This window comes from Equus caballus, chromosome 2 (assembly GCF_041296265.1).
Source record: "Equus caballus isolate H_3958 breed thoroughbred chromosome 2, TB-T2T, whole genome shotgun sequence".
Taxonomy (NCBI): domain Eukaryota; kingdom Metazoa; phylum Chordata; class Mammalia; order Perissodactyla; family Equidae; genus Equus; species Equus caballus.
The window spans coordinates 27,903,055-27,927,179 of NC_091685.1; the positions used below are offsets into that span (position 1 = coordinate 27,903,055).

Sequence of the window (24,125 nt, forward strand, 5' to 3'; positions counted from 1 at the left end):
AGCAGGCCAACATTTCTTATAATCGAAGCCACTATTGCTGAGAGTAATTTGTAATTTTTAGTATGGTACTTGTGGAAAACTTCGACAATATCAACAGTTAGCTAATCAAGTCATTAAACTTCCTTGCCGAGAAAATAAGAGTACATGGGCAATTGTTTTAAGATCCACCTTTTTGCCTCCAGCCCAATTGAGTAAGTAGTCTGAAAGTTGTTAAATTTATAAAACCACTTTGACAGACAGAGTACCTTTTTCCTCATGTGTGTAGAGATCAGATATGAATGTTGTACCTCTAACCATTTATAAATTATTAAGAAAGTAGAGCAGAATTAAAGGTAAATAGGAGGAAAAGAGGAGTATGCGCTAGAATGAAGGCCAAAGAAAAATTGAGCTAGAAATGGACTTTGCTGGGAGAGAGAAACTTAGGACACTAAGTTCTTCATTTTTTTTCTCACCTTAAATCACCTATGTTCAGTTTGTTTTATTGCAGGCCTCCCAGCATCATGGACTGGTAATAGAACCTGGAATCTACTCAAAATTCTTTTCCCATAAGAATGATTAAAAATTGCTTATAGAGTCATCTAGGCTGTGTACAGTAATTTCTTAGTACTTCTCCTTAGGAAAAAAAAAAGGGTAGGCCATAGTAGAGAAGGTGAATATTGGTGGAAAGAAATACCATCTGTAAGGTTATAAAAATCTATGTCGTGTAGTTGTTGGGTTTAAGAAAGTAAACTCTTGGGCCGGCACTGTGGCGCAGCAGTTAAGTGCTTACATTTCACTTTGGCGGCCCGGGGTTCACTAGTTCGGATCCCAGGTGCAGACATGGCACCGTTTGGCACGCCATGCTGTGGTAGGCATCCCACATATAAAGTAGAGGAAGATGGGCACGGATGTTAGCTCAGGGCCAGTCTTCCTCAGCAAAAAGAGGAGGATTGGCAGCAGTTAGCTCAGGGCTAATCCTCCTCAAAAAAAAAAAAAGAAAGTAAACTCTTAAGAGTCCTTTAGTTCCCCTGAGGGGAACTAAAGAAAAGAAAATCTCCCTGGATAGTCAGGAAATCTGATCCCTAGCTCAGCTACTGACTCTGAGGAAAGGGCACTGGATGAAGAATTGGGAGATCCCAGTTGTCATCTTGGCTATCTACCTCTAGCTCCATGACTGTGGACAGATTACTTTAACTCTTCTTTCTCCCAGGTTCTTCATCTGAAAGCTGGGGTTGTAGCAATAGCTGCTTCTTATATCTAACTTACCTTAATCCTTCTAGACTTTCTTCTAAACAGAGTACCCTTGGGGAAAGGGATAAAAATTCCCTCTGGTTTTGACCAGTACTGTCATGTTTGTGCTGCATGTGTTCACCTGCCCTGTTCTTAATGGAGGTTTTCCAATTAACTTTCCCTCTAGAGGACTTCGTTGCTAATGGGATAGGTAGTCAGATAGTGAAGTCTACCTGATGGTGAACCTTTATGGTGTGTTTGACTGCACTGGGAACCATGTCTTAAGTGTGCTTATGGTAAGCGAGAGAAAGGAGTTAAAGACCAGTACCTCGCAATTTCAGTTACATTGTCTACCTGAGAAAGGTCACTGTGGCTAACACTAGTCACTGAGGATTTGATTAAAACTGTGGTGGAATCTGTGATCGAAAGGTATGAGAAACTTAACCCAAATTCGTTGTCCTAAGACAAGCAGCCTAAGTAACTTATAGAGTACATTTTTACCTGGCCAGAATAATAGTTAATATTTTCCAAGTTTTTCCAGGCTCATTGATAAAATCATTAAATGCCAGATCATGGTGTTTGTTGATCCACATTAATAATTCATAATTTGAGTAGAACACAAGAAGCAAGTCCAAGCACTTTAGAATTTGGAGGACCAGCTCTATTTCTCAAAGTAGTTCTTTTCATCAGAAAAGGCTTAATTTTGGGCAAGTGACCATAAATGCCACAGTGCAGGATTTACATGTGGATTGACCAGAGCTCTTGTTTCTACTGATTGTCAGTAGGTCACATTGCAGGTGAATCGTTTTTCAACTGCCAGAGAAGAGGGACTGGAGTGATTTGGTTTAGCTTCTGATTTCATTGGTATCATTAGTGTGAGCCAGCGCATTGTATTATGTATCTTTCTAGGACTTAGTAAGAAGAGTTGAAGACTCAAGTTGAAACAGAGAAATATTTGAACTGTTTTATTTGTAAGTCTAAATTAAGGTATGGCATGCAAAAGAACACAACCAGTATTTGTTTCCTTTGCCAGTGTTCTTTATCTCCTTGTAGATCTGTTTACCTAAGACACAATATATTTCCAATGTCTTCTACCCTTTCATGTAATATCTTTTAACACTCTCAATCCTATAGCTTCAAGCACAAATGCCGGCCTGATATCCACTTCATCTACAGTTGCCAATATTCCAACAGCAGCAGTTTCCAGCATCTCAAACCAGGTACAGTGCTGCTTTTGTTCACCCTGTTTGATATGATTCATCTAACTGGCTCTTCCTCTCTTCTTTCCATGATCAATTTGCCAATCTGGGAAACAACCAGTAGGGGCTGTGGAGAGACCTTTTGAATGCCCTCGGAACTAGGGCCCTGGATAGTTTCTCAGGCTACCATCCAGTTTCATTCTTCTCCTAAGCCTTTTAATGATATGGTTTTATCTGCTCCTTTATCTACTATGTGTGTCTCTACCTTCTACCCAATTCCGACTAGAATGTACCCTTCGTGAGGGTGGGGATTTGTTTTTCTATTTTGTTCACTTATATATTCCCAGAGTTCAGAAAATGCCTGGCGCTCACATTAAAGGCACATAATAACTATTTGTGGAATGAATAAATATTACTTTCACTCTTTTATTTAGCCACTCATTCCTTTGTGAATTCTTTGTGGTCTGCTCTTGATCACTGTTATAGTAACTCTTTATGCTTAGATCACTGGTAAACATCTTCAGTGTTTCAGGGTTGTTTTTGTTGTTTTTATTTGTTGTTTTCTCTGCAGTGATTAATATTGTTAACCGCTGTCTCTATCGATCTCTTTTTTTTGGTTGCAATTAACATTACTACTCTGGTTCATTTTTTATGTGTGACTATTCTTGCATTTGTTCATTCTTTTAGTCCACAGAAATTTATTGGCACTCTTCAGGGTACTGTCTCTCTCTCTTCCTTTCATAGCTTTTCTTTTTGATCCTGTCTTCTGTCATGGACAGTCTGTTTAGTTTTCCACATGTTGATTACTTCGTCCCTAGGAATGTTTAACTGCATTCACAATGTCCATTTACTGCCTGCAGAATTAAGGTTCTAGTCCTGACTTCATGATATCTGTAAGCTTCCTGCTGGTTGATGGACATTTTTTTGTTTAGTGTCCTGCTATTTCCCTAAGTTTGCCATATTCAAAACCAGCCTTTCATTCTATCCTTTCTTCCGTCTCCTTGTCTTCCAAAAGTGAAACCACTTTTCCCTATGACTTCTGAATTCTTGTCAATGACACCATTTTTTTAAATAAACCTAGGCCTAAAACCAGCCCAGTCATCTTTGATTTTTTTCCTCATCCATCCCTAATCCAGCCATTTCTGGAATTCTTTCTTTCTGTTTCATTTTTGCTGTCATTTCCTATGTTTTGTTTTTTTTCCGCTTTTATCCTGAATTACTATAGTTAACTGTTCATCTCATCTCCTGTACCTGTCCATTTTCTGAAACACTATCCAATTAATTTTCTGAGTGCCACTTTTTATCCTGTCACTCACCTGCTCAGAATCTGTTTGTATTTTTATTTGTTGATTTGAATTTGATAGTCCTGATTTCCTATCCCCACGCAAGCTATACACCATTGCCTAAAGAATCCAAGTGATGTTCCCTAACCACTCATTCAAGCCTACAGAGGTCCTTCATTTCACCCAAATTTAACATCTCTGGTCCCTTAGTAAACCTTTTGCTAAAACCTTTTCCTATTCGTGTTCGTATTTCCTCTATCTCAGAAAGCTCTCTGTCGCAATCTGTAGTGATAGTTGTCTTCCTCTGTATTTCACTCATTTGACGTATAATTTATTGCCAATTTGTTAGAAATTTGTCTTCTCTCCTGCTAGATTTTTAACTCCCTTTAGTTGAGCTAGTATGAATATATTATTTTCTTTAATATTTCCTTCTCCCACCCATACACAAACACATACACTGTGAATTATATTTGGGTTGTGGTAGATGCTCAGTTCTCTTTATAAATGATTTGTCTGGTCAGTTAGCTTCTTTCTACTTGTCGCCAACATCAATATCAATAGAATTTTTTTAAAGTATGTATTTTAACTATCATACCCATTTTTTATAGCTTTATTAAAGTGTAATTGACATATAATAAACTGCACAGATTTAAATTGTACAGTTTGATAAGTTTTGACATATAGGTGCCCATTAAACCACCAAAAGTTCCCTCCAAATATTTTAAAGAAATTTCATTTTTAAAGAAAACTTCATTATTTTAAAAAGAAAGAGATACTCGGTTTTTAAACTGGGAAATTTTAATGTTAGGCTATGCGCTTTTTTGTTTAAGCTCATCTGTCCTTAGAAACACTACCATATAGTACGGTGGTTCATAAACTCCTTAAAGAGGAGAGTCTTCCCTTCAGAAATTCTGTGCAGGAATTGATATAGAAATTCAGTACATAAAATAGGGGAAAAAGATCTGTTACAGTAGAAAAAGGGATATTGTGTATAGAGTGCATCGGACCCTTCCCTCTCAGCCTTCCCCTCCTCCCAAAGACAGCCCCTGAGACTTCTCCTCTTGACTCTCAGGTTTCCACAAAATGCATTTTGAAAATCATTGGTTTAGGTGGAAGATATAGATAGGTAAATGAGAAGTCAAATTAATGTTTTAAGAAAATAATTATAAATAAGAGGGACTTGAAAGTCTCTTGTGTTGAAATCAGTTATGCTTTTTCTAAGAGTCTTATTTTCCTCCTTTATTCCTTTTGGCCTACAGGACTATCCCACCTATACTATCCTTGGTCAGAGTCAATACCAGGCCTGCTACCCCAGCTCCAGCTTTGGAGTCACAGGCCAGACTAACAGTGATGCTGAGAGTACCACGTTAGCAGCAGCCACATATCAGACAGAGAAGCCTAGTGTGATGGTACCTGCGCCTGCAGCACAGAGACTTTCCTCTGGTAAGCAATGCAGCTCCAAAAGCTTTGGCTTAAGGGTACTTCATCCAACAGGTAGTGTCCATTTACTACCTGGTCTAAGTCACTGTTACCATGCTGTTGGCTTTCCCTCACAGGTGAGGAGTATTTAAACATTGGAACCGGCTATGATGAGTCATCAGCAAACTAAATGTAATACCTGATGCTGTGAACAGAAAAGTACCAAGAATGAAAAGACTGCATTTATGACTTCCACTCTGCCCTTCTTGTAGCTTTGAGATACTTGTCACGGGGACTTCAGATTCTTGGCACATTGTGTAAAAGTTGGAGGACTCAGTTTTAGTCTGTGCATATTTTAGACTTCTGCTACGGTCTCAGAGCAGTAGTTCTTAACTTTTTCTACGTCGAGGATCCCTTTAAGATTCTGAGTAGGGGCCAGCCCAGTGGCGCAGTGGTTAAGTTCGCATGTTCCACTTCTCGGTGGCCCAGGCTTTGCCGGTTCGGATCCTGGGTGTGGACATGGCACCGCTTGGCAAAAGCTATGCTGTGGTAGGCGTCCCACATATAAAGTAGAGGAAGATGGGCACGGATGTTAGCTCAGGGCTGGTCTTCCTCAGCAAAAAGAGGAGGACTGGCAGTAGATGTTAGCTCAGGGCTAATGTTCCTCAAAAAAAAAAAAAAAAAAAGATTCTGAGGAAAGCTATAGTCCTTTCCCTCCAAAGAAATGCATAATATTTAATCTACAAACTTAAACCTAAACTTTTAAAACTTAAACATTTAGCTTTGAAATGTGTTGATGAATTATGATGTCCAGGTTAAAAAAAACCCTGACATAAAGGCTTTATATACATGTGCACATACTTTTTATTTATCTCTATTTTTCTTGAAAATTTGGTGGTTCACTGTCGCATCACGTAACTTGAGGAAGGACTGTTTTTGTTAGCACTGATGCATTTTTAAAAACAGTGCTCCACGTTAGTTAAAGCAGCTTTCTGTGCATCTTGCTTTTACGTGTCTTTTAAATAAATGGACATACACATGGTTGCTGCTTCAAACTTACGTAACTTTGAAATCATTACATGTGTTGATGCCTTAGTTTTGAATTCATTTCTCTAAATATCTTTGTTCTTCATAACAATTTTAACTTTTTAATAATGGAGAATTTCAAACATAGAGGTTGTCAGAATAGTATAATGAGCTCTTATGTATCCATCATCCATCTTCAATAATTAACAACTCATAGGCAATCCTATTTCAACTATACTTCATCCAATTCCCTCCCCAAATTCCAGGCAACGTATCTCTAAAATATAAATACTCATTAATATAACCACAACACCATTATCCCATCTAAAATAATTCAACAATAATTCCTTAATATCGTAAAATACCAAAAGGGATTTGTATTTCCAGTTTTCTCATCTATGTTAGGAGTTCTGTTTTTCTTTTTACAGTTTGTTTGTCTTAATTGTTTAAATTAAGATCCAGGTAAGGTCCATACATTGTGATGGGTGGATATGTATTTTGGCTCTTTTAACCTCTAAATTTCCTCATCTCTTTTTTTATTTGCCCTGGTACTTTATTAGTTGAAGAAACTGGATCCTTTATCCCATATCATTTCCCAGTCTGAATTTTGCTGATTATATTCTCATAGAGTAGTTTAACGTGTCCTACTGCCCTCTGTATTTTATTGTAAATTGGTAAGTGGAACTAGAGCAGTGGTTTTCAACTAGAGGTGATTTTGCATTGCCCTGGGAAGGTTTGGCAATGTATGGAAATGTTTTTTGATTGTCACACTGGGTAGGGGGTGCTACTGGCATCTAGTGGGTAGTGGCCAGGGATGATGCTTAACCAAACATCCTACGTGCACAGGACATCCCCTCACAAAAATTATCTGGCCCAAAATGTCAGTTGTGGCAAGTTGAGAAACTGTGATCTAGAAGCTTGTTTAGATTCAGCGTCTTTTTTTTTTGGCAAAACAACATCATAGATATGTTCTTCCATTGGGAGGCAGGCATATAAATTGTAGTTATAATTCTCTTTGTGATGTTAGGAGCTGTTGATGCTCAATGCCTAGGTCTGCGTTCTCAGATTGCTTAGGTGAAGTTTGGTTTTCCAGGCTTTATCTCAGCAATATGATTCTTAAGGGTAGAGAACCTGCTGACCTTCTTCCTGCTCTGGGTCTTGTATAACCTGTGACTACTGGCAGTATATGTCTCACTTTTCTCCTTTCCAGGAGACCCTTCTACAGGCCCATCTTTGTCCCAGACTACACCAAGTAAAGATGCTGATGACCAGTCCAGGAAAAACATGACTGGCAAGAATCGGGGCAAGAGGAAAGCTGATGCCAGTTCTTCCCAGGACAGTGAATTGGAAGTATGGGAGGAAACTCATTTGAGTTACCTACTTTATTTTTTTTTTCTCATTTCTTAAGTTTATCAAACATATATCTGAAACTCATGGAGATTTGTGGTTCTGTGTTGTGTGTCTTTTAATTCCTGGGCAAGAGAAACTGAATTGGCCAAGTGAAAAGAGAAATCTTAAAACAGATTTCTCTTTGCCCATAACTTACCATATCACTTTCAGATGCTTTTAACCAAAAGCATCGAGAAAGCTTTTCTGGATTTAGGTAGCCAGGTCGTTTTTTAAGGGAAAGAACAAAGTGTTCTCTATATTCCAGAGGAGAACAGAAAGAACAATGCATTATCTTCAGAAAGCAGAATGTGTCACAAGTAATGTCATACTATTCTCTGTTTAAAAATCTCCAGGTAAAATGAGAGGACTAGAGTGCTTTAGGCCGCTGTGAAACATGCAACCAGATCTGGTAACTTATTAATGAGAGATTGGCACTCAGTTATTCTGTAGTCAAGAACTGTAGGAATTTATTATGGGCATACATTTGGCTTCATTCTTTTTTTTTTTTTTTTTTCTTAAGATTTTATTTTTCGTTTTTCTCTCCAAAGCCCCCCGGTACATAGTTGTATGTTTTTAGTTGTGGGTCCTTCTAGTTGTGGCACGTGGGATGCCACCTCAGCATGGCTTGATGAGCAGTGCCAAGTCCACGCCCAGGATTCGAACCGGTGAAACCCTGGGCTGTCGCAGTGGAGCGCTCGAACTTAACCACTCGGCCATGGGGCCAGCCCCTGGCTTCATTATTAAAAAGACTAGAAAGTCATACAAAATGCTAATAATGCAGAGTTTTGATATTAATCCTTTTGTTTTCTTTCTTCAATTTTTCTGTAATCGTTTAACAAGGGGGAAGAGCTATATTTAAAAATTAGTCCATTCATAGGTGTTAAGACATAGGTAAATGGAGGCTGTGTTTGGAGCCTGTCTTCCCCTTTATTCCTGGGGGAAAAAAAAGAAAGAAAGAAAATCTAAAGTCCTGATATCTTTCTTGGGGAAAAACTGAGAACTCACTCATTTTTTTAAATTGTAGTAAAATATATATAACATAAAATTTACCATTTTTTTAAGTGTTCAATTCAGTGGCATGAAGTACATTCATATTGTTGTTAGTTGTTACCACTATCTATTTCCAGAATTTTTTCATGTTCCCAAACAGAAACTCTGCACCCATTATGCAGTAACTCCCCATTCTCCCTTCCCACTAGCCTCTGGTAACCTCTGTTCTACTTTCCTGTCTCTATGAAGTTGCCTTCTCTAGATATCTCATATAAGTGGGATCATATAATATCTATCTTTTTGTGTCAGGCTTATTTCAGTTAGCATAGTTTTCAAGGTTCAGCCATGTTGGAGCGTGTATCAAAGCTTCATTCCTTTTTATGGCTGAATGATATTTCATTGTATGTATATACCACATTTTGTTTATCTGTTTATCTGTTGAAAAAACTTGGAGTTTTTTCACCTTTGAGCTATTGTGAATAATGCTGCTATGAACATTATACGGGTATCTCTTTGAGTCCCTCCTTTCAATTATTTTGGATATAAACCTAGGAGTAAAATTGCTGGATCATATGATAATTCTATATTCACTTTTTTGAGGGACCTCCAAAATGCTTTCCATAGTGGCTACACCATTTTACATTCCCACCAGCAATGTGTGAGGATTCCAGTTTCTCCACATCCTCACCTATAGTTATTTCCTGTTGGTTGATAATAGCCATCCTAATGTATGTGAAGTGGTGACTCATTGTGGTTTTGATTTGCATTTCCTTAATGACTAATAATGTTGGACATCTTTTCATGTATTTATTGGCCATTTGTATATTTTCTTTGGAGAAATGGCTGTTCAAATCCTTTGCACATTTTTTAATTGCATTGTTTGTTTTTTGTTGTTGAGTTTTAGGAATTCTTTGTATGTTCTAGATGCTAATCTCTTATCAGATATATGATGTGCAAATATTGTCTCTCATTCTGTGAGTTGTCTTTTTGCTCTCTTGATAGTGTTCTTTGATGCATAAAGGTTTTAAATTTTGATGAAATCCTATTTTTCTTTTATTGCTTGTGTTTTTGGTGTTAAGCATACAAGGTTATGAAGATATTCACCTGTGTTTTCTTCTAAGAGTTTTCTTTTGCTCTAGATTTAGGTCTTTGATCCATATTTAGTTAATTTTTATGTGTGTTGTAAAGATCTATTTTCATTCTTTTGGACATGGGTATCCAATTTTTTCAGCACCTTTTGCTGGAAAAACTTTCCTTTCCCCATTGAATGATCTTGGTATCCTTGTCAAAAAAATCCATTGACCATGTATGTAAGGGTTTATTTCTGGGCTCTCACTTCTGTTTCATTGGTCTATGTTTCTATCCTTATGCTAATACCAGATTGTTTTGATTACTGTAGCTTTGTAGTAAGTTTTTAAATCAGGAAGTATGAGTCTTTCAGCTTTGTTCTTTTTCAAGATTATTTTGGCTGTTTGAGATCCCTTGAGATTCCATATGAATTTTAGGATGAGTTTTTCTTTTCTTTAAAAACACTCTTGGGATTTTGATAGGGATTTCATTGAATTTGTACATCACTTTGGGTAGTATTGTCATCTTAACAATGTTAAGTCTTCCATCCATGAACATGGGATGTCTTTCCATTTGTTTTGGTCTGTCTTCTTTAATTTCCTTCAGCGATGTTTTATAGTTTTCAGCGTACAAGTTTTTCACCTCCTCAGTTAAATTTATTCCTAAGTGGGTTTTTTGTGGGGTGGCAGGGAGAGGGGAGTTGGTGAGGAAGATTGTCCCTGAGCTAACATCTGTGCCAGTCTTCCTCTGTTTCTTATGTGGCATGCCACCACAGCAGGGCTTGATGAGTGTTGTGTAGGTCCACACCCAGGATCTGAATCCGAAAACCCCAGGCTGCTGAAATGGACTTCATGAACCCAACCACTACGCCACCAGGCCGGCCCCATGTTTTATTATTTTTGATGCTGTTATAAATGGAATTGTTTTTTAAATTATTTATTGCCAAGTGTATAGAAATACAGTTGATTTGTGAATTAATTTATTAGCTGTAACAATTTTTTGTGGATTCTTTAGGATTTTCTACATCTAAGACCATGTCATCTGTAAACTGAGATAATTTTACTTTTTCCTTTCCAATTTAGGTACCTTTTTTTCCTTTTATTGACAAATTATTCTGGCTAGAATTTCCAGTACTATGTTGAATAGAAGTGGTGAAAACAGGCATTCTTGTTTTATTCCTGATCTCAGGGGTAAAGCTTTCAGTCTTTCACCATTGAGTAAGATATTACCTATGGGTTATTCATCTATGGCCTTCATCATATTGAGGGAGTTCCCTTCTATTCCTAGTTTATTGAGTGTTTTTATCATGAAAGTGTGTTGAATTTTGTCAAATTCTTTTTCTGCATCAATTGAGATGACTATGTGGGTTTTTCCCTCAATTTTGTTAATGTGGTATATTATGTCGATTAATTTTTGTGTATTGGTCCATCCTTGCACTCTGGGAACAAATCTCACTTGGTCATGGTGTATAATTCTTTTTAATATGCTGCTGAATTTTGTTTGCTAGTATTTTGTTGAGGATTTTTGCATGAGTATTCATAAGGGATATTGGTCTGCAATTTTCTTTTCTTATAGTGTCTTTATCTGATTTTGGTATCAGGGTAACACTGTCTTCATAGAGAGTTAGGAAGTGTTCCCTCTTCTTCAGCTTTCTGGAATGGTTTAAGAAGGATTGATGTTAATTCTTTAAATGGTTGGTAGAATTCACCAGTGAAGCCTTCTGGGTCTCTTGGGATTTTTTTTTAATTGAGGTAACATTGATTTATAACATGCTATAAATTTGAGGTGTACATGATTGTATTTCGATTTCTTGTAGACTACATCCTGTTCACCACCCAAAGACTAACTTGGGATGTTTTTGATTACTGATTCAACCTCCTTGCCAGTTAAAGTTGTCTATTCAGATTTTCCATTTCTTCTTGAGTCAGTCTTAGCACTTTGTGTATTTCTAGGATTTTGCTCATTTTGTCTAGATTATTTGTTGATGTATAAACTGTTCATAGTATTCTCTTATAATCCTTTTTATTTCTGTAAAATTGGTAATAATATCCCCACTTTCATTTCTGATTTTAGTAATTTGAGTCTTCTCTTTTTTCTTAGTCAGTCTAGGTAAAAGTTGTCAGTTTTGTACATCTTTTCGAAAACCAAACTTTTGGTTTTGTTGATTTTCTCTATTATTTTTCTACTCTCTGCTTTATTTATCTCCATTCTAACCTTTATTATTTCCTTCCTTCTGCTGGTTTTTTCTTAAATTGCACAGATTATTGATTGAGATCTTGTTTTTTAAGATATGCACATACAGCTATAAATTTTCCTCTTAGTGCTGCTTTTGCTGCATTCCATAAAATTTAGTGTGTGATGTTTTCATTTTCATTCATTGCAAGATACTTTAATTTCACTTGAGATTTTTTCTTTGATCTATTGGTTCTTTAAGATTGTGTAGTTTGATTTTCCACATTTGTGAATTTTCCAGTTTTCCCTCTGTTATTAATTTCTTCTTTCATTCCATTGTGATTAGAAAACATGCCTACTCATTATTTTTCATATTTTCCTCTCTCAGCGAGTATTTCTGTGGGACTTGGATGAAACCATTATCATCTTCCACTCCCTTCTTACTGGATCCTATGCCCAGAAGTATGGAAAGGTAATTTCAGTCTTTCTTCCTTTGTTATAACTCTCCCTCTCCTGACTATGTGAGCAGGTAACTAAAATCAGTTTCTCTGCCACCTCCGTCTTACCCTGTTGGCCTTTCACTTTCCTTGTAAAACTTTACCTGATGACTTGTACCAGGCGGGCTACATGGTCAGGGAGAGTTGATGATAAAGCCAAATACCAGGCCTAGGACCAGTGCTGAAAGCTGAAGTTGTTTGAGAGTGGTATTTTGTAAGGACTTAAGTATGGGAATGAGGCTCAAAACAGAGTGGAGTCTCAGGATTGTGTATTCCAAAGACTGATCTGTTAATCCCTTAAGGCACTTTTAACAGTCCAAACTGAGGATTTCATTTAGCTGAGTATATGCCAGATATGTACATTTAAAATATAGATAAAATGTAAAATATCCTTCTAAAATAGATTACATGCCTGCTTAAACTAAATACACCAACCAGAATTTAACTTGTTTAGTCATGAGTTTTAATAGAGGGATGAGCTGTTTTTGAGATATTCACTGTTTCTACACTAAATTACCTATAGGTTATATTCTTTTCTATGAATAAATTTTATAAAAATATTTGCCTCCTTTGCTGTCTTACTACTCCCAATTATTTCTTATTGTCACTGATGTTTCTGTTAGAAGTATTTTCCACAGGCTTTTAGTATCTAGGCTGGCAAGTTGGTATAATCTCATATGCTATATAACTAGCCTGGTTATAAAAGCATACAAAATAAGAGCATACATCCTCTAAGAGAAGGCCTGCTGGTGCATTTTAAAGCTAAATGTGTTGCTTTTCCTGCAAATATTTTGACTCTTCAGGCTTTCTTTACTTATTTGCTGGTTGTTGAGACTGTCAAGTAACTGATTTCTGCTCTTATACTGGGAATGTGTGTGTAGGGTTGATAATGAAAGATAATGGGTGTTACAATAGCAATATTTTAGCAGCAGTTAGAATTTCTCCTGAAACAGGGAATTTCCCCCAAAATTAAGTGGTTTTTTTTTAAGTGAGTTGTCCTAAGTTTTTTTGAGTGGATTTTTTGTGTGTGTGTTTTTAAGACTAGAAACTAGTCTTTTTTTTTTTTTTTTTTAAGATTTTATTTTTTTCCTTTTTCTCCCCAAAGCCCCCCAGTACATAGTTGTATATTCTTCGTTGTGGGTCCTTCTAGTGGTGGCATGTGGGCCGCCGCCTCAGTGTGGTTTGATGAGCAGTGCCATGTCCACGCCCAGGATTCGAACCAATGAAACACTGGGCCGCCTGCAGCGGAGCACGCGAACTTAACCAGTCAGCCACGGGGCCAGCCCCTAGAAACTAGTCTTGAAATTTTAACTTTGCATATTCCCATATTCTTGTAACTGTGATTGAATTTGCATCATAAATAGTTAGAAGCACTACTGTGTTAGAAAACTACTGTGTTGTTTTGACCTTGACCCAAAATAATTTTGAAATATTTAAAGATCAGAACCAGTGCTACCAAGTCAAGCAAATTTTTCTCTTATTGTCTTCCAGGACCCAACAGTAGTGATTGGCTCAGGTTTAACAATGGAAGAAATGATTTTTGAAGTGGCTGATACACATCTATTTTTCAATGACTTAGAGGTAAGCATTTTAAATTGTTTTCTGTGTTTCAGTGAAACATGGAGCCTGTGCTTATTGTATTTAGAGGAAATGCTGTTAGACAGGGTGGGTATGGAGAAGCCAGCTGGCCACTTAGGCATGTATAAGCTTGCAAGAATAGTGCTTTGGTTAGGTCACTGCAGTCTTGATTCTGGCTGTCAGTTTTTCTGGCTCAGAAACTTGATTTTTGTCTGCCTATTTGGAAATGATCTAGCACTAGGGGAAATGCCAACCCATCCGGCAAAACACTGATACATAAACTAAACCAACCTTCCAGTCACTTTATCTACATTAAGTAATATATATAAGGTGGGTTTGATGATTTGTATTCTTAATTATATTTTGACTCTTCTTCAGTTTACCTTCTTAAAAGATAGTCTCTTGATTTGTCAGATCTGTAAATGGCTGCTTGAACTCATTGTATTGTATACATGCTTATTGCCCATGTATAGGTTAACCTTGGTGTCAAGAATCATTTTATAGGACAACCAGGAAACACTGAGAGCTTCTTGCTGAATTTTTTTGGCTTTGACATTTGAGTTCACCTTTGAGGGCAACATGGTGTAGTGGAAAGAGCACAGTGGAAAGAGCACAGGGAGTTAGAAGACCAGAGTGTGAGTCCCAAGTTAGGAAGGTTCTCTCCCCATTCTGGGCCTCAGTTAAGCAGTTATCCTACACAGGAAACTAGTAACAGGTGTTCTATTTGGGGAGGGGAATGTGTTGCTGGGACACAGAGGTGGGAAGGAGCAGACTTGTCACTTCATGTCCTTTTGAATTTTGACCTGTGTACTACATATATTACCTAGTTTTTAAAAATAATGAAAATTTTGAAATAAAATAAGATAGCATTTTATAAACACGAAGTAATCCTGTTTCTTTTTAAATACAATCTAGTTTTCAACAGGCAGTTCTCCAACAAATTGAATTAATAGGGCTCTAAACTCCAGTACTTTTGCCTCAACTCCACAGTGCTTTAATCTTCCCTCAACTTCACGTGTTCATGAGTTAGGACATCATAGTTTTTATTCAGCGAACATTTATTGAAAACCTACTATGTGCCAGTAATTATTGCCAAATTGTATTTGTAATGATTTTCTAGACATAGTCCTCACTCAGGACTGAAAGTTCTGTGAAGAATTTGACCTGAATGTGTTCCTGCCCCCAGGTCAGTGGTTCTCAACTTTAGGGGGCATAAGAATCACCTGGGGAGCTTGTTAAAAATGAAGATTCTAGGACTTCACTCCCAGAAATTCTGATTCAAGTAGGTCTGGGGTGGACCCAAGAATATGCATTTTTGAAAAACTTCCCCAGAGGATTCTGATGCAGGTGGACATCACAACACTGCCCTAGGTGGTGTTAGAGGAGTGAACCTGTCAGAGTTAGGCAGTGGGTGGCATTTTATGTCAGTAGTAGCATGGCCTTGGTGGAAAGAACCTTGGATTCGAATTAGAAGACCCAGGCTCTTTCTAGTTTCTTTTTACCACTCACTAGTCGTATGACCTTGGGTAAATCATTTCACCTCACTTTAGAACATGAGGAAATTGACTTATATGACCTCTTCTAATTCCTAAGTTTCATCTTATAAATTTCTGTTTCACTCATTCTCAGTTTTGATACTACACTCTGCCAGCATCCTTTTCATCTGCAAAAATTTATTGGGTACATACTATATAAGTGCACTGGACTGGACTAGAGGGGTACAAAGATGTAAGATATGGGCTACGCCATGAGAGGCCTACAATGTAATAGCCTTACAGTCTAGTGTAGGATGTGGACACACTTGACAGTGTAAGGGAGCTTGTAGTTATACCCATGAGCTGTTGGAAAAATGAACTATTGAGATAAGAGCATAATTGAGGGTTGGGATGGTTAAGGACGATTACATGAAGAGAGACCATAAGGTATTTCATTATCCCATCATTATTTGTGGTATTTTTACAATTATGTTGTGGTGGTGCACTTCTACTCCTTAGACTAAAACAATGTGTGATTTGGTCTTTTAACAGGAGTGTGACCAGGTGCATGTGGAAGATGTGGCTTCTGATGACAATGGCCAAGACTTGAGGTGATTAAAAACAATGATGTTTTAAAGATCAGTATACTTGTTACGCACAAGACACTGTCTGTGTTCAGAGGAAAACAAAGATAAGACGCAGCCTTAAAAGATGTCATAGTTAATGATGGCATGCATTGTGAGAAGGTGACAATACAAAGTGTGATGGAGCATAGAAAAGAAAGTAATTCTGATGGGTGTGGGGAGCAGGTAGTGCCGATATTGGGGCAGCCTTCTCAGTACAGTAGAATTTGAGTACGACTTTGAAGAATGGGTAGCAATGATGGGATGAGGAAAAAGCGTGCCAAAGTAAAGGTATGTTAGTTTTTCTTTGGCTAGATTTTCAGTCAGGAGAAGTGTGCTTCAGACTGGTTTGTCTTAGATAAAACTAAGCATCAGGAATTTTATCAAGGAAACTAATTGTGGGATGTCTGATGGTGTCAGGAATATCCTATGGAAGACAATCTTTTTTTTTTTTTTAGTTGGGGTAACATTGGTTTATAACATTATATAAATTTCAGGTGTATATCGTTATATTTCAATTTCTCTGTGATTGCATCATGTTCACCACCCAAAGGCTAAACCATCCATCACCATACACATGTGTGAATCACCCCTTTCACCCTCCTCCCTCCCCTTTCCCCTCTGGTAACCACCAATCCAATCTGTTTCTATGTGTGTGTTGTTGTTTTTATCTTCTGTTTATGAGTGAGATCATACGGTATTTGACTTTCTCCCTCTGACTTATTTCACTTAGCATAATACCCTCAAGGTCCATCCATGTTGTCACAAATGGCAAGATTTCATCTTTTTTTATGGCTGAGTCATATTCCATTGTGTATATATACCACATCTTCTCTATCCATTGGTCCCTTGATGGGCACCTAGGTTGCTTCCAAGTCTTGCCTACTATGAATAATGCCTCAATGAACAAAGGGTCCATGTATCTTTATGTATTCATGTTTTCATGTTCTTTGGATAAATACCCAGCAGTGGAATAGCTAGATTGTATGGTAGTTCTATTGTTAATTTTTCGAGGAATCTCCATGCTGTGTTCCATAATGGCTGCACTAGTCTGCACTCCCACCAGCAGTGTATGAGAGTTCCCTTTTCTCCACATCCTCTCTGACACTGGTTATTTCTTGTCTTGTTAATTATAGCCATTCTGACAGCTGTCAGGTGATATCTCAATGTAGTTTTGATTTGCATTTACCTAATAATTAGTAATATTGAACATCTTTTTGTGTGCCTGTTGGCCATCTGTATATCTTCTTTGGAAAAATGTCTGTTCAGATCTTCTGCCCAATTTTTAATTGGGTTGTTACTTTTTTCCTTGTTGATGTATGAGTTCTTTGTATATTTTGAATATTAACCCCTTATCAGATATATGGTTTTCAAATATCTTCTTCCAATTGTTAGGTTGTCTTTTTGTTTGTGTTGATGGTTTCCTTTTCTGTGCAGAAGCTTTTTAATTGATGTAGCCCCATTTGTTTATTTTTTCTGTTGTTTCCCTTGTCTAGTCAGACATGGTACTTGAAAGTGTGCTGCTAAGACTCATGTCGAAGAGCGTACTGCCTATGTTTTGTTTTTGTTTTTGTTTTCTTATAGGTGAGGAAGATTGGCCCTGAGCTAAAATGTGTTGCCAATCCTCCTCTTTTTGCTTGAGGAAGATTGTCGCTGGGCTAACGCCTGTGCCAGTCTTCCTCTGTTGTATATGGGATACTGCCACAGTGTGGCTTGACAAGCAGTGCTAGGTCTGCACTCGGAATCCGAACCTGTGAACCCTGGGCTGCTGAAGTGGATCACGCGAACTTAACCACTATGCTACCAGGCCGGCCCCCTGGCTATGTTTTCTCCTAGAATTTTTATGGTTTCAGGTCTTACATTCAGTGGAAGACAATCTTAAACATATCACAGTGAATAGTAAACTAAGGAGGTCTCAGAGGCAAAATACTTGCTCATTTCTCTCTTGGCTGCTGTCTTCTAACCCAGTAGTCTTAGCTAAGATTAATCCAAAAATTTATGTAGCTTGTATTTAAAGACTTTCAGAAAAAAGACTGTCACATCTTTTCGTGTTGATTTGTTTTAATGTTTATCTTTTTTCATAAGCAAAAAGTTCTTCCTTTGTCTACCCTGAAGTTGTTTCATTCCTGAATTCTCAAATCCAGAGCAGAACTGGACATATCACTCAGTGAGGACCTAATCCTGTAGTACTGAGAAGGACTGACAGGTTTCACTTGAAGAGCAACATCCCGTCATGCATATTGTGCATTGCACAGGCATGGAGAGCACCATTCTTAGGAGATTTCGCTGGCCTTTTTAGGAAAAAAGCCTGGTCTGAAGCAGTTTATGATCTACTCTGAACTCTAGTTGTTTTTTGTTTGTTTGTTTTATATGTGTGGCTAACCAGTAGTTACACCTACCTTATGTCTTGGCAGCTTTATTTTCTTAAATATAGAATCTCACACTTAACTTAGTGAACTCACTTTTGACTTTTGATTGAACCAACTAGTCTCTAATTCTGTCATTCATTTTTTTTTTCCCTGCTTTTTCTCCCCAAGACCCCCAGTACATAGTTGTATATTTTAAAGATTTTATTTTTCCTTTTTCTCCCAAAGCCCCCTGGTACATACTTGTGTATTTTTAGTTGTGGGTCCTTCTAGTTGTGGCATGTGGGACACCACCTCAGCATGGCTTGATGAGTGGTACCATGTCCGCACCCAGGATTCAAACCAGGGAAACCCTGGGCCGCCGAAGCAGAGTGCGTAAACTTAACCATTCGGCCATGGGGTTGGCCCCTGTCATTCATTTTTAAATCTTTATTTAGGAAATATTAATTCCTCCCAGCCTGTTGAACTGTATTGTTTATCTATTACTGTATAACATTATCCCCAAACTTAATAGCTTAAAACAATAAACATTTATCATCTCATAGTTTCTGTACGTCAGGAACTTGAAAATGACTTAGCTAGGTAGTTCTTAATCAGGGTCTCTGAGATTGAAATCAAGATATTGGCTGGAGCTAAAATCATCTGAAGGCTTGATTGGAGCTGGAAGACCTGCTTCCAGCCTCTCACATGTGGCTGACAACAGGAGGCCTCAGTTCCTCACTATGTGTACCTCTGCATGGGGCAGCTTGAGTGTTCTCAGTGTGACAGCTGACTTCTTTCAGAGCAACTACTCCAAGAGAGAACAAGAAAAGCCTAGTATTTGAAGTCCAACGCCATCACTTCCACCACATTCAAATACAGTCCATACCTAAAGGGAACAGAGTTAGAAGAGAGGAATATTAGGGGCTGGCCCCGTGGCCGAGTGGTTAAGTTTGCACGCTCCGCTGCAGGCGGCCCAGTGTTTCATTGGTTCAGATCCTGGGCGCGGACATGGCACTGCTCATCAAACCACGCTGAGGCAGCGTCCCACATACCACAACTAGAAGGACCCACAACAAAGAATATACAACTATGTACCGGGGGGCTTTGGGGAGAAAAAGAAAAAAATAAAATCTTTAAAAAAAAAAAGAAGAGAGGAATATTAAAGAATTTGTGGGCATATTTTAAAGCCACCACAGTGACCCATGAACTTAATACACTAGCCAACAGATCACTGGAGAACGTCCCCATTATCTTACTGTTATTAGTATTTTGGGTTATTTCCTTCCACTATTTTTCCACTTTTCTCCTTTTTACAAATCATTTTGTGTGTCTGTGTATACACAAAAATTTTGTATTTGGGTTTTTTTTCACTGTATGATGTCATTAACGTCATTAATGAAAAGATGCTCTCTCCCAAGCCAGCCTCTAGGGGATGCTGGTGCTTGCATTGTTCCTACTCTCTTTCCCTCCGTCTCCATCCTTTCTTTAATAGAATGGGGTGAGATAGAGGACTAATGAAAGATAGACTCTAACTTACAGAAATTAAGGGAAAAGATTCTCAAAGCCATTAGCCTTTGTGTCAGATTACAGGAGTAGGAGAGAGGATCCCAGGGGGCATTCAACCAACAACCTCATGCAGTACAAATTTTAATTTTCCTCATTCTCTGGCTCTGCAGCAACTACAGCTTCTCGACAGATGGTTTCAGTGGCTCAGGAGGCAGTGGCAGCCATGGTTCCTCTGTGGGTGTCCAGGGAGGTGTGGACTGGATGAGGAAACTGGCTTTCCGCTACCGAAAAGTGAGAGAAATCTATGATAAGCATAAAAGCAATGTGGGTGGTAAGTATGGCATACAACCAGTCTAATATTCTGTTTCCTTCTGATTTCCTGTTTTCTTTTCCAAGGATTCCTTAGAACTCCCTGGCAACTGCTTATGAATTTGTGCCACAGTACTATTTTAACTCTTTATTAAAAAAACATGGAGATTTGAATGAAACCTTTTAGAGAGGAAGCTCTGCACTTTTCATTGACCTCTCTTAGCATAACTTTACAAAGTTCTCTTGTTCTTTTTAGACAAATGCCTTTTTAAAGGAAATGTGTTCCATAGATTATGTGTAATGACATGCATTTTATTCTGGAGTCAAAACTACTTTGTCAATACTAGTTAATAGGTTGCCATATTTTTTTGACTGATTTATATAACCATCAGGACAAGCCAGGTAGAACTAGTGATTAGGCTTACAGTGGATGGAAAACTAGGTCCTGGATTATAGGTTTACAGTGTCCACGTCTTGCAACTTGAAGGACGTTGGAAATTCATTCTGCCCAGAAATACCTCAAATGTCAGGTGCCACTATGCTTAAAATTCTGTTATTTGGAATTAATCATCCATAGATTGTTCAAATTAGAAGAGATGTTAGAGATTTACTCTAAATCCCTTATTTTGCATTTGAGAAAATTGATGTCCATCATGAGGGTAATGTGGGCAGCTTACCCACGGTCACATGGTAAGTTAGTGACCATACCACAGCTGGCATCCACATCCCCTAACTCTTGGTCCAGTGCACTTTACATTCATGTAGTTCTTTTTTTTAGTGAATAACCCTTAGGAGAAGATATTTAAAACTGTGAACCATCACCTTCAAACCATCTACATACAAACAAAATGTTGCATGAAGTTTCAGAGATTCCATAGACAGCCTAGAGGTATATTACCCCAGGTCAAAGGAGCCCTTTTACTGTACCAGGCTGCCTTACAGTGCAGAGAGTAAAAATAGGGCTTCAAAGATCAGTTTGGTTTATTCCTGTTATAGCCCTCTAATACCAGATAAAAATCACAGGCATCTGGGCTTTGGGAATCTAATTGACTTTTTTCAGATTTCCCTTTTTAGTGCTTTTTTTCCCTCATGATTCAGAGCCAGTACTTTTTATTTTGGCAACTCCAAATCTTTTTGGTTTTCCTCTCACAGACGTTAGCCTTTCTTTTGTTAGTTTCCATATATAACCTAAGTATCTGATCCTTTCTCTGCCCAGTGAGTGCCTGGACCTGATTTCCTGTGGTGAAATAACCCTCTGTGAGAATCCCCTGAGCCTACCCTGGGGAACATATTAAAAGTAATGTCCACCTATATTTTATAAAATATGAATTAGCATAAGTACTACATCATATTATTAGTTAAGTATACGACACGTATACTTATGTTTATATCATATGTAACATATAGGTACTGGTTTTGTTGTTTTATTTTATCAGAAATGTTGGGAGTCATCTAATTCTAGGCTTGCATTGTGAAACCATCAAGCTGAAAACAAATTATTTGCAATTCTACTTATAGAGTGCCTTCTGTTTTTATGGAGTATTGGTAATAGAATACAGGATTTCTCTTTTTATCTTCAATACAGAAAATTCAGGGCCAAGTGTATTTTTTGAATATTATAACTCATGTCTGATGATAAACTCCATTAGATGAATTCTGTTTTGTTTTGTGCTTAATTGTCTGATCTTAAGTAGTGTTTTAGTCTCTTATCAGCTGAAGTTGTTGCAGAAGTAAGTACAATACAAATAAATGACATTCAAGAGAGTTGGTCATTCAACTTGGAATCTCAGGTTGATGGTTTTGAAAGGAGTGAAAGCACAGGCACCATGGGAGCGGTGTATGGTAGTGAAAAGACTTCTGAGACTAAAAGCCACTAACTTGCTGTGTAATCTTAGGCAGCCCCCCCTTTCCTCCCTAGGCTTTGGTTTCTTTAGAAAGAGACTGGAAATACTGTGGACTCTTCTTGCTATAACACTTGTTTTTCCCCCCTTGGTTCTTTTTTTTTTTTTTTAGGAAGATTGGCCCTGATAACATCTGTTGCCAATCTTCCTTTTTTTTTTTTCTTCTACCCAAAGTCCCAGTACATAGTTGTAGATCCTAGTTGAAGGTCATTCTAGTTCTTCTCTGTGGAATGCTTCCACAGCGTGGCTTGATAAGTGGTGCTTAGGTCCGCACCCAGGATCCAAACCAGTGAACCCCAGGCCACCAAAGCAGAGCGCACAAACTTAACCACTCGGCCATGGGGCCAGCCCCCTGATGTCACTTTAAAGCAGTGATACTTGAAGTATGGTCCACCAGTCTGCAAATTATGCTACTTGTTGGTGATGAGAAAGCTTGTGCCAGAATATAATCACAACATTTCTATCAACTGATTTTGTTGTAGTTGTGCCCTCCTAGCAAAACATTCTGGTGAAGAAGGTCAAAAAGACATTTTGAGTGGGCTACTCTAGGGTTTTACTAAGAAGAGAAATACATTAGCTCAGTAGAATATTTCAATGACTCACCCTATTTCTAAATTGAATTTCGAAGTTGCTTCCTCAATGTCAGCAAGGATATGTTGTCAAATGATAAATGTGTCTGCTTTTATTCCCAAAGGCCTCCTCAGTCCCCAAAGAAAGGAAGCACTGCAGAGACTAAGAGCAGAAATTGAAGTTTTAACAGATTCCTGGTTAGGAACTGCGTTAAAGTCCTTACTTCTCATTCAGTCCAGGTATGGAAATGGTTCTTTTAGGTCTCATTTTCCCAGAGACACACTCTTTCCTACCCCAGTCTGGGATAGGCTAAAATAGGGTTTGGGATAGGGTGAGAGGAGTTTAAATAATGCAGGGAAGTATTTAGGTTAGGTGGAAGGCAACACCTTAGAGTTTTAAGAGAATATTTGTATATAAAAGCCTTTTCCTTTCCCCTTACTTTTTGCTCACAAAATTAAAACTTAGTAACCCATAATCTCCAGCCCAGGAGATGGGCCTGGTGACATCAAAGAATATCACAAATATCCTAAGTACAGGAAGCTCCAAAGAACTGTACCGAAACCTACTGAGGAAAGCAAGATTCAAAAGAAAAAGAATACATTAAGCAGATTAAGGCGATTTCCACTTGAAGCTTAGAATGGGAAATAAAATCCGTCTTATCCATACCAATACCCTTATTGCTCGCTCCTTCAAAGCAGGAATTCCGAGTCGCAACCTAGTAGAGCAAACAGTAAAATAACACCGAGGGGTGGATATCCCTGAAGGTGAAGGACCTGTGAAATTCTTGTGTATTCTGGAATCTGTGTTGCTGTGTATGAAGAGCAGAGAGGACTTAAATCATATCTCACTTAAGGTCTGAGTCACATTCAGATGAAATAGTGCTGTAACTGAAAGTCTTTGTTTTCTAGAGTGTGGTATCGGTGACCTGGGTTGGTGGTATTTACTAATGAGTACAGTGAGCTAGAATGGTCAGAAGGGAAGTGAGGCAAGAATTAAGTTGCTACTCTGCCCACTATAGAATCTCTGTCCTTTAATATGGAAAATAAATAAATCTGAGATAATTATAGCAATAACTAAACATTGCCACTGAGCAAGTATCACACCAGGCCCTTCGAGGTTAATTTTTAATAATTAGATCCTAAAGAGAGGTTAATTTTTAATAATTAGATCCTAAAGAGAAGACCTATTTGAATTCTTGCTCCCAGGTTGGTTTGGCTTCACCTTTTTCTTTTCTTTTCCCTCTTTCTGCCTTCTAGAAAGAATTGTGTGAATGTTCTGATCACTACAACCCAGCTGGTTCCAGCTCTGGCCAAGGTTCTCCTATACGGGCTAGGAGAAATATTTCCCATTGAAAACATCTATAGTGCTACCAAAATTGGTATGGTTTCTATTCTGTTTCTAGTCACTGGCCTTACAGTAATACTTCCTACTTATGATGCTATGATTATTTACCAATCCCTCTGTTAGACACTTTATATATATCTGTAATCCTCACAGCAGTCTTCTCCTGATACTACTGATGAGGCAGTTTAAGCTTAGCAGTTATATACCTTTCTCAAGGCT

The 24,125-nt window shown here is 38.0% G+C and overlaps 1 protein-coding gene across 17 annotated transcripts in view; it reads left to right on the forward strand.

The window, feature by feature from the left end:
* The window catches only part of EYA3 (EYA transcriptional coactivator and phosphatase 3), a 100,196-nt gene that overhangs the window by 62,816 nt on the left and 13,255 nt on the right, over window positions 1-24,125 (forward strand). For 12 of the 17 annotated variants that reach the window (XM_001500462.7, XM_003364427.5, XM_070260634.1 and 9 more), the window contains 9 exons: window positions 2,344-2,429; window positions 4,951-5,134; window positions 7,347-7,486; window positions 12,144-12,227; window positions 13,744-13,833; window positions 15,858-15,916; window positions 19,953-20,113; window positions 22,687-22,801; window positions 23,819-23,940. In XM_001500462.7, the coding sequence (XP_001500512.2) occupies window positions 2,344-2,429; window positions 4,951-5,134; window positions 7,347-7,486; window positions 12,144-12,227; window positions 13,744-13,833; window positions 15,858-15,916; window positions 19,953-20,113; window positions 22,687-22,801; window positions 23,819-23,940 (1,041 nt within the window). The remainder of the gene's footprint in view (window positions 1-2,343; window positions 2,430-4,950; window positions 5,135-7,346; window positions 7,487-12,143; window positions 12,228-13,743; window positions 13,834-15,857; window positions 15,917-19,952; window positions 20,114-22,686; window positions 22,802-23,818; window positions 23,941-24,125) is intronic. The other 5 variants (XM_070260636.1, XM_005607290.4, XM_070260637.1 and 2 more) reach the window with 1 other exon arrangement.